Raw genomic sequence first — 18,009 nt, forward strand, 5'->3', positions numbered from 1 at the left:
TTAGCTTTTTCCCCCATCCTCTGTAATTATTGCTTCAATTTCATAATTGTAAATAGTGCACTAAGCAATGTACTTCAAGAGTTGTTGCACTTCATCTTTTTCAGCCACCATACCAGGCATGTTATAATCATTCAAGAAACCTATTGCCTTGTAGGGGCTACTTCCCAATATAAAAATAATGACATACCTGAGCAAGAGTTGTATCACTACATGCTTTTCTGGCATCCTGAAACAGAGAAAGGAACTATTAATATGACTCTTGAACACAGTAACAGTGTACATCAACTGAAAAGGTTACCTATAGAAAAGTTATTTTACACCAAGACTCTTTCAAAATCTGTTGGAAAACAAAGATTCATTGTTCAAAAAAAGTATGCAAGAATCCTTATGTTCAGTATTCCCACCCCATTCATGTGGGCAAGTTATGGTGTCTAAGAAATCTGAAGTATTGCAACAGAAAACAGCTGCCATACTTGCTTACATATAATTTATACCTAGACAAGTTCCAAGTCAACCTCTTTGCAATCTTGTGGGACGGCCTCTTGTTTTTATGCTGTACTACTCTGCCTATGTGTCAAGGGCTAAGTGGTGAATCCAAAAACACTTTAGAGTAGTCCCTTCATTATGAAGTATTTCGGTAAGAATCTAAAACTTGGGCTGAATAAGATAAGAACAGGGGAGAACACAAAATGCTGGCAAAGGTGAAAAAGTGATTAGGGCCAGCACAACTGTGTCAGTCAAGGATCACACCTCATTGCATCCCTGACTAACATAGCTGTGCTGGTAGAAGGCTCTGGTGCAGACAGTTATACTAGCAAAACTGCGCTTTTGTTGGTATAGACTTATTTCATTTGGCCTAGGTAGATAAGGGAATTGGGAGCCTGGAATAAGATGCATTGGAAAAGCATAGCTATACTGTTATAGGCTGTATCCAAACTACGTGTGTTTTGCCAGTACAACCAGACTAGAATAGCCATACTGGCAAAGCACTCCTAGTCTGGATGCAGCTTGTCCCGGTAAAGGTAGTGCTTTGTACCAGTACAGTAATCCCACCCCTCAAATGAGCAAAATCGCCATGTGTGTATGCACCATATCTTCAATTACAGGAGCACAAACTACTTTTTCCACACCACCCCTGCTTCATTCAGTGCACAATGAATGAGGAAGCTATTCAAATTTTGTTTTCTCCTCACTGTTCTATGTGTGGCCCCATGTCTTATTTATTGCACACTATTCAACCCTTGATCTGAAGACATAATTATCAGTTTCCTTGGGGGTTTTTCCTTTGGTGCTCATCATTATAATGAATTAATTTTTACAAAATCCACATGAGGTGAGAGGGTATTACTCCATTTTACACATGGGGAGCTGAGGCAGAGAAATTAAGGTCAAAGTGCCCACTGTTTTTGGGTGCCCAATTTGAGAAGCATAGGATCAGATTTTTCAGAGAATTTAGCATTATATAGCACTTCATATGTTCAAAGCACAGCTCCCACTGACTTCAGCTGCAGCTGCGAGTGCTCAGCACTTCTGCAAATCAGATCCCAGGGTCTCACTTTAGGAACCCAGAAAATGATGAACACACAATTAGAGACCATGTGTGAAAAGTCTAGTTTAAATGACTAGTCCAGTATCAGATAGGAACTCAGTGGCCAAGGCAGGGATAGAATCCAATTCTCCAGAGCAGCATGCAACTGCATTAAGGACCCTCTCCTTTCCTGCACCTCCCCCCCCCCACGCCCCGCCTTATTCACTAGACACCTTCCAACTTCCACAATAAATAAAGTAGGCACAATACAGACAGACAGTTGCTTTCACTGCACAACCCTGATTCATCTCCAGGACAGGGTGGACTGAATGAGGGGAAAGAAAGTATGTGGTCATGTAATTAGAGATTGTGTCAGTGCCTACCTTAATTCTGGCATTTTCTAGCTTCTCAGTTGTTTACTTTGCAATCTTAATAATGTTCTTTTAAATTTAGTTGGTATATTTTAACTTCCTACTTTAAAAACAAAACGAAGTAAGGTAACGGACACTAGCTGCTCTTAATAGTTTTCTTTCCAAAAATAAGCTCAAGAGCTGATTAGGTCACCTCAATCCATTTCTTACAGTGTCTGAACTGCAGAAATATTTACAAAATGTTGACATCTTGAATCAGAAACAGTTTAAAATACCAAACACCAAATCTCTTAGTGTTCAGGAATCCTTTCACTCACAAGAAGAAATACACTGGATATTAAAGCTGAGCAATTAAATTCATTGTTTAGTTACAACAGCTGAAGAGGCCCAACACTAAATGTATTTTGGATGCAATCTTTTAACTAGGCCAGAACGGTTTTTTATTATTATTAATATAATAGCAACATTTGACAGCACCACCTATAGCTATAATGGGATGTGTCAGACAACTTTAAGACTTTGTTCTTCCGTTGCTTATAACTTTGGTGAATTTTAACAGTTCATGCTGAAGATTTCCAGACTGCTTCAGGCTGAATTTTATTTATCTATCTATCTTTCAGCAAAAAGGTCCAGCTGTTTGAGAACATGGTTAAGGAAAAACTTAAATTTAAAGTTTTGCCCATGTTAAATAAATTCTTACAACCATTTTCTAAAACCTCCATACTTTGGAGCAAGGGTTTGAAATCTGATGGTGGTTCCCCCCCCCCTCCTAACCCACAAAAGTTTTGTCAACAAAGGTACTAAGGCAGACAAAGCCAAGGACTAGGCGGTGGAGGGGGGTGATAGTAGGAGGGAAACTGACAAAATAGATTGGAGATGGCTGGGTGAGGCCACCAGGGGAGATTGGGGTGAGGAGTATGAACTGGGAATCAGATAGGAAGCACTGAAATAGAGACTGGGGTCGGCTATGTGAAGAGACTGGGAAGAAGAGACTGGGTCAGAAAGGGGGGCAGGTCAAGACAGGGACAGAAGGGAGTCAGGCTTGTGGAGAACACAGTAGAAAGGTCTGTGACCATTAGAGAACTCTCTTCAGAACCTGCAATGAAACCTACGATTCCCAAGTCAACAACCTCTGCTGTCAGCAAGTTACACTGCTATGTGTTACTTTTGTTACTCAAGAAGCAGAGACCTGTGCTATGAATCTAAAGGCTCAAATCCTGCTGGTGACCCATGGGGATGTCAATATGATTTCACGTACCAAACATAAAAATATAAATTCCACTTTTAAAAACTTAAGCAATTATAGATAAAAGCTATTAAAAGTTAAAGTTGCAAAGTAAGGCACTCAAAAATTAGGAAGTGTCAGAATTAAGGTTGTCTGTCCTTGTGTGTACATATTATGACACAGTCTTTAATGACATGATCACATACTATTTTTTCCCCACAAGATCCCTGCCTCGTTCAGTGCATAGTGATGACTGAATGAGACGCCGCTATTCCATTTGTTGTTCTCTTCAGTGTTCAATGGGTTGTCCTGTGCCTTATTTACTGCACACTATTCAGAAAAGGGTATGAATACAGAATTATTAATTTTCTCATGGACTTTTCTATGGTGCTCATCACTATAGTATCTGAAGGCTTCACAGATATTAATTTATTTTCACAACACCCATAAAGTGAAGTGAAGGTATAATGTCCATTTTACAGATGGGGAACTGAGGCACAGAGAGATTAAACTCAAAAGGGTCCATTAATTTTTGGGTGCCCAATTTGCAGTGCCTAGGGCTTGTTTTCTCAGAGTAATTAGCATTATATAGCACAGTGGTTCTCAAACCTTTGTACTGGTGACCCCTTTCACAGAGCAAGCCTCTGAGTGCGACCCCCCCTTATACATTAAAAACACTTTTAACCCCCATTATAAATGCTGGATGCAAAGTGAGGTTTGGGGTGGAGGCTGACAGCTCGCAAACCCCCCATGTAACAACCTTGCAACCTCCTGAAGGATCCTAAGCCCCAGTTTGAGAACCCCTGATATAGCACCTTACATGTTCAAAGCATAGCTTCTATTGAGTGCAGTTGTAGCTGTGACTGCTTAGCACATCTGCCAATCAGACCCCAGGGTCTCACTTTGGGTTCTTAGAAAATAAGTAACAACTAGTGACCACCAGTGAAAATTTTGGTTTAAGTGACTAGGCCAGTATCAGATAGTAATTCTATGGTGCAGTGTGCAGGTATAGAATCCAATTCTCTAGAGCAGTATTCAACTGCCATAAGACACTCCCTTCTGTTCCTTCAACCCCCTCCCTCATTCACTACACACCTTCCAAATTTCTACAACAAATGAGGTAGGCATCCTGCAGACAACAGCTGCTTTCACTACCACAAATCTAATTCATCCCCAAAGCGCACACAGTCCTATGCACTAAATAAGGCAAGGATCTTCTAGTCTAATTATATGATCTCCTATTATCATGATGCATACACACAGGGACAGGCAACCTTAATTCTGATATTTCCCAGGGTTTGATTGCTAGACTTTGAAACCCTAATACTGTTTTGTGTGTGCAAATATATACATCTTGGTAGTGCCCAAATGCCCCAATTAGTACCAAGACCCCATTATAGATTTAACGTCAAGGTTGAACCCTATGTACTACAATTTATTCTAATTTAGGATGCTGCTAATTTAAATATCTTTAATCCACTGATTTAGAATACAAGACTGGTATAACATTTTTAAAGAATCTCAGATATCCCAAAACATAAAAAGGTTTGTAAGTAACCAAGACAGCCAGCTGCTACCAAGAAAAAGAGGAAGATTTGGAATAGCTAGAATACACTAGGAATTTTCCAAGACAGCTTTCATTATAATTAAACCAACGAGAACCGTAAAAGATTTGGAGAAATAAGTACCACCAATATTTACATATCTAGGATGTTTATATGTAAAATAAATGTGATGCTGGAGAAGCCCAAATTACAGCTACACATAGTAAATCCATTTGTTTCAACAGTCCCGTACATCCTATGGACCAGTTTTTTGAGGGAGGTGGTTTAGCATTTATAACAAAAAAGAACCTATGGGGGGAGGGATAGCTCAGTGCTTTGAGCATTGGCCTGCTAAACCCAGGGTTGAGAGTTCAATCCTTGAGGGGGCCACTTAGGAATCTGGGGCAAAAATCAGTACTTGGTCCTGCTAGTGAAGGCAGGGGGCTGGACTCAATGACCTTTTGGGATCCCTTCCAGTTCTAGGAGATGTATATAAATAAAATATATGGAGATATACCTATTTTACAAAATGTAAGAGCCTCATGTTTGAAACACTTTGCAATGCACCTCATCTAAATCTACACCTACATTTTGGTTTATTTGGAGAAGGTTGAAGAACAACTAATGAAAATGTGTATTTGTTATTCTCTTACTAGAAACACAAACTATGTGAGCAATCAAAAAATGGTCATTTAGAATTAGGACATTATTCCTATATTATACCGTCAGCAGTACATCAAAATAAAAACTACTGTGTCCTACTCTCCCAAGCCAAAATTCAGAGCGAGAAATTAGAAAGAAAAATTTGAATTGATTTAACAAGTAAGCAAGATTGACCCCTCACCTAACTGAAATATTAGTCTGTAATTATTTTCTTAAAAACTGACCAGATTGTGCAATGTGACCTGAACTGGACACACTGCAAGCTACTAACTAGGCCAGAAGAAATGTTTCAAGGACTCTCTCAAGTTATCTTTGAGGCGTTTCAACACTGACCCAGAGTTTTGGGAAGATCTCGCTCATGATCATTCTACCTGGTGAAGCCTCATTCCATACTAGAGCTACAGTCTATGAGCAGAGTAGAACTGCTGAGGCAGAGGAGAAGCGCCAGCAGCATAAATATGGCAACAGCAGCATGTCTGCTGTTAATCAAGTAACGCGTAGCAGCATTTTGTGTTCAGTGTGCCACAGACAGTTCAAAGCTCAAACTGGCCTAGCCAGCCACTCACATGTTCACAGAAACCAAACCAGTGATATCATGCTCATCTTTGAACTCAAAGGACGAACAACAGTGTATAGTAATAAGTTTTTTTTTTCCTTCTTTAATATATTGTGACTAATTTTATAAGGCTCCCCAATCCTGCAATTTGAGCCATGCAAGCGAACACCAATGCCAATATAGAGCCCTACTGACTTCAGTGGTGCTTGTCATGGATGCAGAAGTACATCTGCCAGGCTCCAATTGCAGATGTGGGGCCCAACAGAGACCTAGGTCTTACTAAATCCATTTTACCCAATTCAGTAAAGTTACGTCTCCATATAAAAAAATCCTGCTGACTCCCTAGCTCCACAGGACATTCTTGCGAGGACATTCCTGGGAGGTCTACCTGTTCCACCGGCCAAGTAGCTGCTCAGTAGGTATTCTGCACCACACCAGTCTCACTCCTCGCCCAATGCCATTTCCTATAAGATGAGACTGACTACATCAGGCCCAATTGCAATGTGGCAGATACTTCCAAGGCATATCATTTGGGGAAGAAATTGAAACATTATATTTACATCAACATGTGTGCAGCACTTAGTACACTGTAGTGCTAATGTAACATTAAATTAAAATAATGGCTAAATTTAACCAAATTGCTGAGGTCAGCTAGGGAGAGTCCTTAGTGCTGTAACTCTCCTGACATTAACTGGCCTTGACCTTACTTTTGAATACATACTGAGAAAGTTAAAGGACATGTGACACAGAACTCTCCCCCAGATAACCTTGAACAATCAGTCTCAAAAGAGCCCTAAATGTGCTACAAGCAGCCTTTCCCCCCCAAAAAAATTAATGCATGGCAAATGCACAGCACATGGACAATATCTTCATCAGTAGTTCAATGCCCAAACTACTGAGTAGGCAGCAGATTATCACAAGACAACTGATGTCAGGCTGAAAGTACCATATATATTCATTCATAAGTCAAATTTTTTTTAGTAAAAAAGGGAAGCACTAGAGAAGGGGGTCGGCTTATGAACGGGTACAGAGACAGAGAGGTGGGACACAACCCCTCCCTCCAACAGAGGGAGCAAGGAGAGGCAGCACAGCCAGAAGGGAAGAGGCGGGGCCAGTGTCTCTTCGCTTCTGGCCACACTACTGCGAAGCAGCTGCAGCTCCATTGCTGGCAGGCTGCCGCCGCGCCGCCCAGCCTGGCCCACCAGAGCAGGCTGCGGCCGCGCCGCCCGGCCCGGCCCACCGGAGCAGCTCCAGCTAGGTCAGAGACATCCTCCCCTGGCCCTCCCTAGATAAGGTGGAAAGGGATGGGATGGGGGGAGAGTGTGGGTGTCTCAGGCTAGGGGTGGGGTCATGTGGGGGGTGGTCACAGGGGTTACTCCTCTGACTCCCAGCTTCTCCCCTCCAAAAAATTTCCCCACCAGTTGCTGTCCCGGCCCATCAAGGTAAGCAGCTGACCCCTGAATTATAGGGTTAGCTTATGAATGGGTTATTAAAATTTTCCATTTTTACTTATCCATCGTGGGGGGGAGGGGTGACTTATAAATAAACCGGCTTATGATCGAGTATATATGGTAATTACATGTAGAATCACCACATAATGAAATTGACTAGGACAAAAACTTCCTTTGTGTATCTCCAGGTAAAGCATTCCTACATAGCCTGAGCCTACTCAACCCCCCCTGCCCAGGTACTGGGGGTGTGAGAAGCAATGCCAAAGGGCTTCAGCCCTGGGCAGGGGGGCCTATAACCTGAGCCCGCCGCCCAGGGCTGAAGCCCTCAGGCTTTGCCTTCAGCCCAAGGCGGTGGGGCTCGGGCTTCCGTCCCGGGCACCAACAAGTATAACACCAGCCCTGGTGACCCCATTAAAATGGGGTCCCAACCCACAGTCTGAGAACCGCTGATCTAGTCTGTAGATGCTGCATGCTTAGAAAGAAAACACAGATAAGACTGGTATCCTACATATATTTCATTGAAAACGGTCACTGAATTTTTGATGTATTCTGCAATAGCTTCTTGAAAGGGAAGATACGCATTTGAAAAATAATTTCAATGGGAAGAGAAGGAAAAGGAGCACAGGCATGATTCCTGACCTTGGATATTTTCTCTCAGTCAGTGCTCAAGCATTTTACCTAACCATCAGGAACAATAGTAGTGGGAAAGCCAGTAGTAGTCCAAAAAAGTTAAATTTTCATGATCAGTATCCTTAACTAGTTCTCGTTGTTCCTGGGTTTTGGAAGCTATATAACTCCTTACCACAGGACTCCAAAATATTGGGTCATACTCCATATCATACTAAATTGCAATACTAGACATAACTGTATGAAAATTAGGGGTGGAGTTTCAAGCTTTTTGAACCTTTTATTGACTTAATCAAATGTGAAAAGATTTTAAGTGTTGCACGATTTAAACATCAGTGGCATATGTACCTGTTCATTTTTTCCACCAAGTTTTTCCTCCAAGGTAACTAAGGGCTGGGGAAATAAAAATTCTTACTCTGATTTGACTCCGCAGTTGCTCCGCTTCTTGCCGTAACTGTTCCAGTTCACTCATCCTCTTGAAGCTGTTTCTCTTTCACTGTTACAGTGCAGGCAAAGAAAATCTGCCAATTTAAAAGAAGAAGGGGGGGGGGAATTAATTTCCATTGTCTAGACCCCATTTCCTAGCATTGTACATAAGTTAAGTCTATTTTCCAGAACTGGCTTGTCTGAGGGAGATTCCCACTACTAGATATTATTATAAGACATTTTGCAGGACTCCGCTTGGTTGCAATAAGCACCATTGTTAAATGTGCTATATCAGGGGTGGCTGAACTGTGGCTCGTGAGCCATATTACCATTAAAGTGCAGCTTGCAGAGCCCCCCTCTGCCCCTCCCCATTCTCCACCTACCAGACTGGAGGGGGAGGCTCAGGATCTCTGCCTTGAAGCAAGGTGATGGGGTAGGGGCTTCTGCCCAGCCGGGGGAGGAGGGGTGGAGGGAGGAGGGGTTCAGAGCTTCAGCAGGAGCAGGGCAGAAATCCCAAGCTCCATCAGATGCCTCCTGTGGGGCTGAAGCACCGAGCCCTGGCCCCTGTCAAGCGTGCCCCAGTTCTCGAATTTCTGAAGATTGTTAGATGCGACTCGGAGGGCCAGTAAGTTTGGCCACCCCATGCCATATCATGAACAAAGCAATTGCGAACAGAAACACCAGCTGCAATTTAGAAAGACCTATTAATGAATACATGTAGATTTTTAGCTTTGTTTTTCACTTGCAGACCTCTCTAAGTATAGAAGTTTCAACCTCTTCAACCCAATATGGCAACAATAAGCAGTGACACTGCTCTAGACCCTATTTTTACACTAAACACTTCTATAATGCAGAAGTCTGTACAAGACAAATTCACAGGAAGACATTTTTGACTAGAGTTGAGAGTTGTCTTAATAGTCAATGCACAGAATTTGGAGTCAGTAACTCAAGTTCAGATATCAGATTTTTCCACTGGAGCAGGATGTTCTTGGTGAAGTAACTTAATCTGTGTCTCTTTCCACCATCAAAGTTATCTGTATTGTGATAGCACATAAAGGCCTTAATCAGGATCAGCAGCCCTATGTGCTATGCACTGTGCAACCAGAGCGTATAAAGTGGTCCTGCCTTGGAGAGATTGCAATTTAAACAGACAATGCATACAAACAGTAGTAGATGTGAATAACTATCAGGTTTTGCAACTTTTAACATTTTGCTTGTATTATTTTTGTTTACTAGTTTCCCTAATCATTTTTCTATCCCAGCCCCAGTCAGTGACACCACGATTGCTGACTCAGAGCTCTCAATCCAACCTGCCCACAGAAAAACAACCCCCACCCCGCCATAAACACAATGAGCATAGATCTGGTGACATCTGAATGCTTTTTAGAATGAGATTGGGTTTGTGAAGCACTAGGCAAGAGTACTGTTACCACAGAAGGGCACATTTAGATGGTTACAAATATTAAAGATAAAGATGTGGCCAGTTAAGGAAACTTATTAAGTATCTTATCTGAAACACCTAGATGTGGAATCTCTAAATTCTTACTGGGAAGAAATGTCCAACATCTTTTCCAAACTATAATTAGCTACACATGATTACTATAAGCACTTCATTAAAAATGGAAGATTGAGCAATATTCACCCTATTTATAACACTGAAATCTAAAATAATCAGCCATAAATATGAGAAAGTCTGATAAAGCAGCAAATCTAGCTATCATCCCGCATCCCTCACCCCAAATTCCCAGGACACTGCATCCAGCGCTTATTCTAGTTACCATGTCCTTCAATCTCACCTAATGACACATCTGTTCTACTAGACCAGGGATCGGCAACCTTTGGCATCCTGGTGGGCCGAGCCAGTTTGTTTACCTGCCACAAGGTTCGGCCAATCGCAGCTCCCACTGGCCACGGTTCGCAGTCCCAGGCCAATGGGGGTTGCGGGAAGCAGCGCGGGCCAAGGGATGTGCTGGCCACCGCTTCCTGCTGCCCCCATTGGCCTGGAGCGGTGAACCACGGCCAGTGGGAGCCACGATCGGCCGAACCTGCGGACACGGCAGGTAAACAAACCTGCCTGCCCCACCAGGGTGCTTACCTTAGCGGGCCACGTGCCAAAGGTTGCTGACCCCTGTCTTAGACCTTGTCTACATGGGAAAGTTTCACCTGTATAACCTAAAATGAATTTTAATTGATTTAACTAAATCAGTGCCTACTTGTGTGGATGAGGCTCTTACTTGAGTTTAAAAATGGCTTTTCCTTATTTTTAGCTTAAACCCCATTCCCAATCAACTTAAGTTATACCAGAAAAAAGCCAAAATTGTACTAGACAGACTCTAGGCATTTCATATGGCCTTGAAGGGCTTGTCTTGACTGCAACAACGAGCTAGCTACCTGGAGTGAGAGCAACCACAACTCAAAAACAACACTGGGGTTTCAGAGTGATTTCATTAGCAGCACAGAGGATTAGATTAGTTGATGATGAGTGGTATCTTGACTTGATCTTCTGCATCCCCCTGAGCTTCAAGCCATCTATCACACACACCCCTCACCTCACCACACAGAACAGCTAGCAGAAAGATAAAGCACTACTTACTTGAGCTAGAAATTGTGTGTGTGTGTGGAGGGGAGTTAGGGATAACAATGGAGTTATAACCTAAGGCTATGTCTACACTGTGCACCTTACAACGGCATGGCTGTGCGGCTGCAGCCGCACCATTGTGAGGTATGCTGTGTAGATGCTCTTCATCACCAGGAGAGACAAAATAAAACCACCTCCAATGAGGGGCAGTAGCTTCGTCGATGGGAGAGCAGCTCCCGCCAATGAAGCACTGTCCACACTGGTGCTTTTTGTCGTTCAGGGAGATGCTTTTTCACACCCCCGAGACTCAAAAACGTTTTAATGATTAAAGTGCCTTTGTAGACAAAGCCGAAGAGTGAGCACGGTGCTGTACAAGCTAAGAATGGGAGGTCATGGCTCCAAGTAGTTTACAAACAAATTAATGCATCACCTCAGGGTGTTCTTAGGAAAGGACATTAAAGTGCCTTTTGAGAAGTTTAAATCAGCTACTATAAGTTATGAGATTTCCCTCTCACTTCTCCAGCCCAGATATAAACATGTACGAGAAGGTCTATCAATATCTATTTAATCTTTCAAACACTTTGATCTTCTCTTGCTTCCAATAGGTATCAAAGTCAACTTGATACTTGAGTTACTTATCCTTGAAATAAAGATAGGAGAGAATACAGGTATAGTTACAAAGAATCAAAGTACTTTATGTTTACCAGGAAGATTGTAAATAATCTAAATAAATTTTCAACTGGATATCATACCATTGTCTCTACCACTCATTACGTTCACAGGTTTGACTTTCCTACTTTAAATGTATAAATTCTGTGTCATAATTATAAAACATTACAAGCACTATGAAACTTTTCTAGGCGATTATTATTTTAATTTACCATCAGTTTCCTACTTTACTCTCCCAGTGTACTGAATGCAATAATACTAGGCATTATTAGTGAAAGATGAAAAATAGTGAACACTAGTATGATGTGCATTCTTTTTGAAAATAAATAAAATCAAATATTAAAAACTGCAATCACTAGTATGTGTGCTTATATGGCTGCCCTGGTCCCTGTGGTTATTTCCTCTTAGGAACAGTCAATTTAAAGCCTATGCAACTTAAAGTTAACTGCAACTTTTATCAGGTACTATACTTGAGTCAGAGTCTCACTGTCAACTGATGGTTTTACTATTAAATTTTCCTATTTTAAAAATGTTTTCCCTCCCGTTCCAGAACCCTGAACCCACACAAAAGAAAAGGGAAAATAGCTACATAGATACAAAATACTGTCAAATGCACAAACTAAAAAAGATATTTGGCTAATGTTTCAGTTACAGTAATCTTATGTGCTTATTTTTAAGAGGAGGTTAAAACATTTCAGAGAAGCTCTATTTAAGTTGATGGTGTCCCTGTAACTGGATGCAAGGTCTTCTGGGCAGGAAATCAGTTTTTGTTCTATGATGTGCCATGCAGATCAATAGTTCACTGTAAATAGTATCAATATAATAAATTATACCCTAAGACTGGCTGAACTATTCATTAAACTTTAGGCACATTTTTGTCAGCCAAATAGCTAGTAGCAGGCACCTTTTCTGTGTAGGTAAAAATCAGGATGCTATTCTGAAAAAGACTTCAATAATAAGGTCTGAACTCCACAAGTATACTATTGTTACATAGAAATATGAAGAGGTTGAGAGCATGCTCTATATATGCTTCATATTTGAAGTCAGGTAGAACATTAAGCTAGAGGTCAGTAACTAAAGGTCTGGTCTACACTACAGACCTATATCGGTCTAACTACATTGCTCAGGGATGTGAAAAATCCATACCCCGAGTCATGCAGTCATTGTGACGTTGCACTCTATATGATTTCATGAAAATATATGCACGGTAAAAAAGACAAACAAAAGAAATAGTATTTTTCAATTCACCTCATAAGTACAGTAGTGCAATCTCTATCATGAAAATGCAATTTACATATGTAGATTTTTGTTACATAACTGTGTAGATAAATCTCTGATAATTTTCATATGACTTTACATTGTGCTGTCTTTTTGCTAGGAGTAGAATAAGATATTCCCCCCCCCCCCAACTCCCTTAATTAATTGCCCTGTTGAATGAACGAAGTGTGAATGAGCAAGGCATGGAAGGCAGCACCTCCAAACAGCTGCAACAGTTGGAGATGGGCTGGGAGCCAGACCCAAGGACAATAAAACGTGTCAAGTGGGCTCACTAAAGAAGAGCAGACATACTGACAGCCTCAGGGGTTAGAAGCAGGCACTTTCTTTTGGAAACACCCTCTTTGAAGCATTGGGACAACACCCAGAGGAAGCAGCACAAAGGACCAATGGAAACGGACACAGATTTTGAATCTGGTTCAGATTTGCATGAGAGGGAGGTGGCTATAAAAGTGAGGTGTCTTGCAGAGAACCCCGGGTTTCATCTTGTCAACATGGGAGCATCGATCCGGATCGGCAGAAGCCCGGCTCCACCCCCTCCCCATCTAACTCAGCTGGCCAGTGCAATTAAGGGGAGCAACTAATTGGTAACAACGAGACTGAGCGCGCGCGTAATATAGATCATATGCATATGATACAATATTAATTAATACATGTATTACTAATAAATGTGGCGTTTTGCCTTATTCCCCCTGAAAAGATCCTGTGCAGTGCTTTAAATACAACCTTTCGGTGAAAAATTGCGAAAGGGGGAAAGGTATCATGAGCATTTATTGAGTAATGAAACAAACTTTAAGAAGTATGGAAAAGTAATCAATCATTAAGGTGTGCACACCCCCGGTGGTAGAAACCCAGGTAAAGAGAGGAGGAGAAGTAGCTTTCTCGCTCCAGGAAAAGAGGTATTGGTAAATAAGAGCAAAGAGGATAAACATTGCTAATTTTAGTCCCAATGGAAGGTTGGGTACACTAGAAAATGTTTAAACGTAAACAGTCTTTTAAGAAGGCTCCCAGAGAGGAGACTGAGAAATTGGCATTTGTAAGAGATGTTACCCCTTTTGAACAAATCTTGCAAAAATTCGGACACAGCCCTTGGTCTGATCAAGTGTTAGCTGATGTCCATACAATTTCAGACTTAGAAGATAAATTGGCACGGTACACATTGATATATATTCTATATGCATCCGAAGAAGTGGGCTGTAGTCCACGAAAGCTTATGCTCTAATAAATTTGTTAGTCTCTAAGGTGCTACAAGTACTCCTGTTCTTTTTGCGGATACAGACTAACACGGCTGCTACTCTGAATTGATATATAAACCCTCAACTCCAATTAAAAAAAAAGAAGCAGCTGCAGTTTGGCTTCTATGGAAAACCTGTAATGAGGTATTCCTTCAATTGGCTGAATGTAAAAATGAAAACAAGAAATTGCACCAAGATTTACAAGCCTCTGCTGCAGAAGCAGAGAAATGGAAATGTATGTCCATTAGTATCCAAACCCAGTTAGACGCCCTTAAGGTTGGGTACAGAGAGTTAAAACAGCACTCTCAAATCTTATAGCAGCAGTAACATCAGAAGAAGGGACATTTAAGACCCCAGAAGGGGCAGACTTTTAGGACCCCTCTGGAGATTGGGAAGGGGGATATCTGGGTAGATTCCTCCTCCCAGGGCCAAAATGCCATTGCAACAGTAACAAGAGTGCCTGCTTCTGCCTCAGACCTCCAGGCCATGGCAAAGTGGCTGGGAATTTTAAAACAAAAAAAATGTTTTTTTTTCCCCTAGATGAAGTGTTAATGCCCTTTTACTGGGAGAAAGGGAACATTTAAACTGACAAAAAAATGCACCATTTAACAAACATTTGTGCAGCCCCAAGTTCCAGACACACTGTGGCAGAGACTGAGTAGGGTCTGCAACATTTTAGCAACTGAATGTTAGTTTAAGTCCAAATCAGCTTACCCTTGCATAACAACTGTGGTACTCCTACAAAATCTTATTTGTTGTGTCTGCTTAAGGAGGTCCTGACCTCAGTGACGTTTATTGTTTGATAGCTATTGCAGCATCAAACTTTGGCCTCATTTTATTTGTCAATGTACCCAATTATTGTAATGGTGATGGTTTTACTGTATTCCCAATTATTATAATTATGATTATTTGCATTTACGTTTATGTTATATCTGGTGTTTAGTCAATTTTAATGATTTTAGTTATATTCACCTGGTTATAATTGTTTGGTTTGTTTGCAACAGATCACCTGTGCCCTACAATGACAACAACTACTGTAATAATCATAGATCAAGGGGCAGAGTGTTGTAGGAGCAGCCCACCTGGTCAGCACTTCTAAATATAATTTTTCATCCCATCATTGTTCTATTAGTAATCCTGACTTATGTTGGTTCTAATGCTCTGCATGTGCTGCTGGATAAAACAGATGTATTCCAAATTGAAACTACAGGCTGGGATCATAACCCAATATATAGCTTTAAAACAGATACAGAAGATTTATATGGTGACCACTCACGAATTGTTCTTGAGAGGTCAAAAGGGGGACAATGTAGATAAATCTCTGATAATTTTCACATGACTTTACATTGTGCCTCTTCATATAACCTTGTAGTGGGTCTACCCACGTGTGACCTCTGTTTTCATGAAACTTTGTATCAAAGCCGAATATAGAAATCTTGTACTGATGAGCCTTGGTATATGGAAACTTTATATCAAAGCCTCATGTAGAAACTTTGTGTTAAGCCTTGGTATAATGTTATAGCCCCTAAGGATAGTTAAAGTAGAAGAAAAATCTCTTCCCCCCCCCCAAGCTCCCTTAATCAATTGCCCTGTTGAATGAACGAGGCGTGAATGAGCAAGACATGGAAGGCAGCACCTCCAGACAGCTGCAACAGTTGGAGAGGGGCTGGGAGCCAGACCCAAAGACAATAAAACGTGTCAAGTGGGCTCACTAAAGAAAAGCAGACATATTGCTGGCCTTGGGGGTTAGAAGCAAGCACCTTCTTTTGAAAACACCCTCTTTGAACAGCATTGGGACAACACCCAGAGGAAGCAGCACAAAGGACCAAGGGACACAGACACAGATTTTGAATCTGGTACAGATTTGCATGCAAGGGAAGCTGCACTCAAAAACAAAACAATGCAAAACTGTAGAGCAGGGGTCGGCAACCTTTCAGAAGTGGTGTGCCAAGTCTTCATTTATTCACTCTAATTTAAGGTTTCGTGTGCCAGTAATACATTTTAACATTTTTAGAAGTTCTCTTTCTATAAGTCTATAATATATAACTAAATGATTTTTGTATGTAAAGTATATAAGGTTTTTAAAATGTTTAAGAAACTTCATTTAAAATTAAATTAAAATGCAGAGCCCCCTGGAATGGTGGCCAGAACCCGGGCAGTGTAAGTGCCACTGAAAATCAGCTCGCATGCCGCCTTTGGCACGTGTGCCATAGGTTACCTACCCCTGCTATAGAGCCTACAAGTGCACTCAGTCCTACTTCTTGTACAGCCAATTGCTAAGACAAGTTTGTTTACATTTATGGGAGATGCTGCTGCTCGCTTCTTATTTACAATGTCACCTGAAAGTGAGAACACGCGTTCGCATGGCATTTTTGTAGCCGGAGTTGCAAGTATTTACATGCCAGATATGCTAAACACTGGTATGCTCCTCCATGCTTCGGCCACCATTCCCAACAGACATGTTTCCATGCTGATGATGCTCATTGAAAAATATAATGCATTAATTAAATTTATAACTGAACTCCTTGGGGAAGAATTGTATGTCTCTTGCTTTTTGGTTTTACCCACATTCTGCCATATACTTTGTGATATGGCAGTCTCGAATGATGACCCAGGAGATGATGTTCGATTTAAGAACCAACGTCAGATTTCTAAAGATAGCTACAGCACTTGACCTAAGGTTTAAGAATCTGAAGTGCCTCCCAAGGTGTGGAACATGCTGTCAGAAGTCTTCAAAGAGCAACACTCCGATTTGGAAACTACGTAACCAGAACCACCAAAAAAGAAAATCAACCTTCTGGTGGTGGCATCTGACTCAGATGATGAAAATGAACGTCCATAGGTCCGCAATGCTTTGGATCATTATCGAGCAGAACTCATCAGCACAGAAGCATGTCCTCTGGGATGATGGTTGAAGCATAAAGGGTCATACAAATGTTTAGCATATCTGGCAAGTAAATATCTTGCGACATCGGCTACAACAGTGCCATGCAAATGCCTGTTCTCATTTTCAGATGACGTAAATAAGAAACGGGCAGCATTATCTCCCATAAAAGTAAACAAACTTGTTGGTCTTAGTGATTGGAGAAGTAGGACTGAGTGAACTTGTAGGCTTTAAAGATTTACATTGTTTTGTTTTTGAGTGCAGTTATGTAAAAAAATTCTACATTTGTAAGTTGCATTTCACGATAAAGAGATTGCACTACAGTACTTGTATGAGGTGAATTGAAAATACTATTTTTTATCTTTTTTACAGCGCAAATATTTGTAATAAAAACAGAAAGTGAGCACTGTACACTTTGAATTCTGTGTTGTAATTGAAATCAATATATTTGAAAACGTAGAGAACAGCCAAAAATATTTAAATAAATGGTATTCTATTATTGTCCCGTTCCCTAAATGGCCCCCTCAAGGATTGAACTCACAACCCTGGGTTTAGCCGGCCAATGCTCAAACCACTGAGCTATATTGTTGTACAGTACGATTAAAACTGCAATGAATAGCAATTATTTTTTAATCTCTCAATTTTTTTAATTATTTGACAGCCTTAATAGATACTATGATTAATACTTTTCAGAATAAGAGGATTGACAATTCACTTATACAAATTCAGGCTCCAATCCTGCAGACACATATGCATGTGTAATTTTACTCACATAAGTAGTTCCATTTAAGCTATTGAGGATACTCACATGAGTAATATTGTGTCTAAACATATGGAGGACTGAGCCACGCCTTGTGTGTGCAAACATGCTCACTGTACATTAAAATACTATTCAGAAACACCACCATATTATACATTTTGTAACGGTTTGATTTTGATAAAACTAATGTTATAGTGAAGTGGTAGTTTACATGCTC

General features: G+C 41.0%; 1 protein-coding gene across 3 annotated transcripts in view; it reads right to left on the reverse strand.

Moving 5' to 3' along the window:
- Positions 1-18,009, reverse strand: part of GNB4 (G protein subunit beta 4) — a 120,892-nt gene that overhangs the window by 18,076 nt on the left and 84,807 nt on the right. For all 3 annotated transcript variants that reach the window (XM_034782177.1, XM_034782179.1, XM_034782178.1), the window contains exons 2-3: positions 8,381-8,486; positions 188-226 (exon numbers count right to left, since the gene is read on the reverse strand). In XM_034782177.1, coding sequence (XP_034638068.1) covers positions 188-226; positions 8,381-8,437 — 96 coding nt within the window. In that variant the 5' untranslated portion in view covers positions 8,438-8,486. The remainder of the gene's footprint in view (positions 1-187; positions 227-8,380; positions 8,487-18,009) is intronic.

This window comes from Trachemys scripta, chromosome 9 (assembly GCF_013100865.1).
Source record: "Trachemys scripta elegans isolate TJP31775 chromosome 9, CAS_Tse_1.0, whole genome shotgun sequence".
NCBI lineage: Eukaryota > Metazoa > Chordata > Testudines > Emydidae > Trachemys > Trachemys scripta.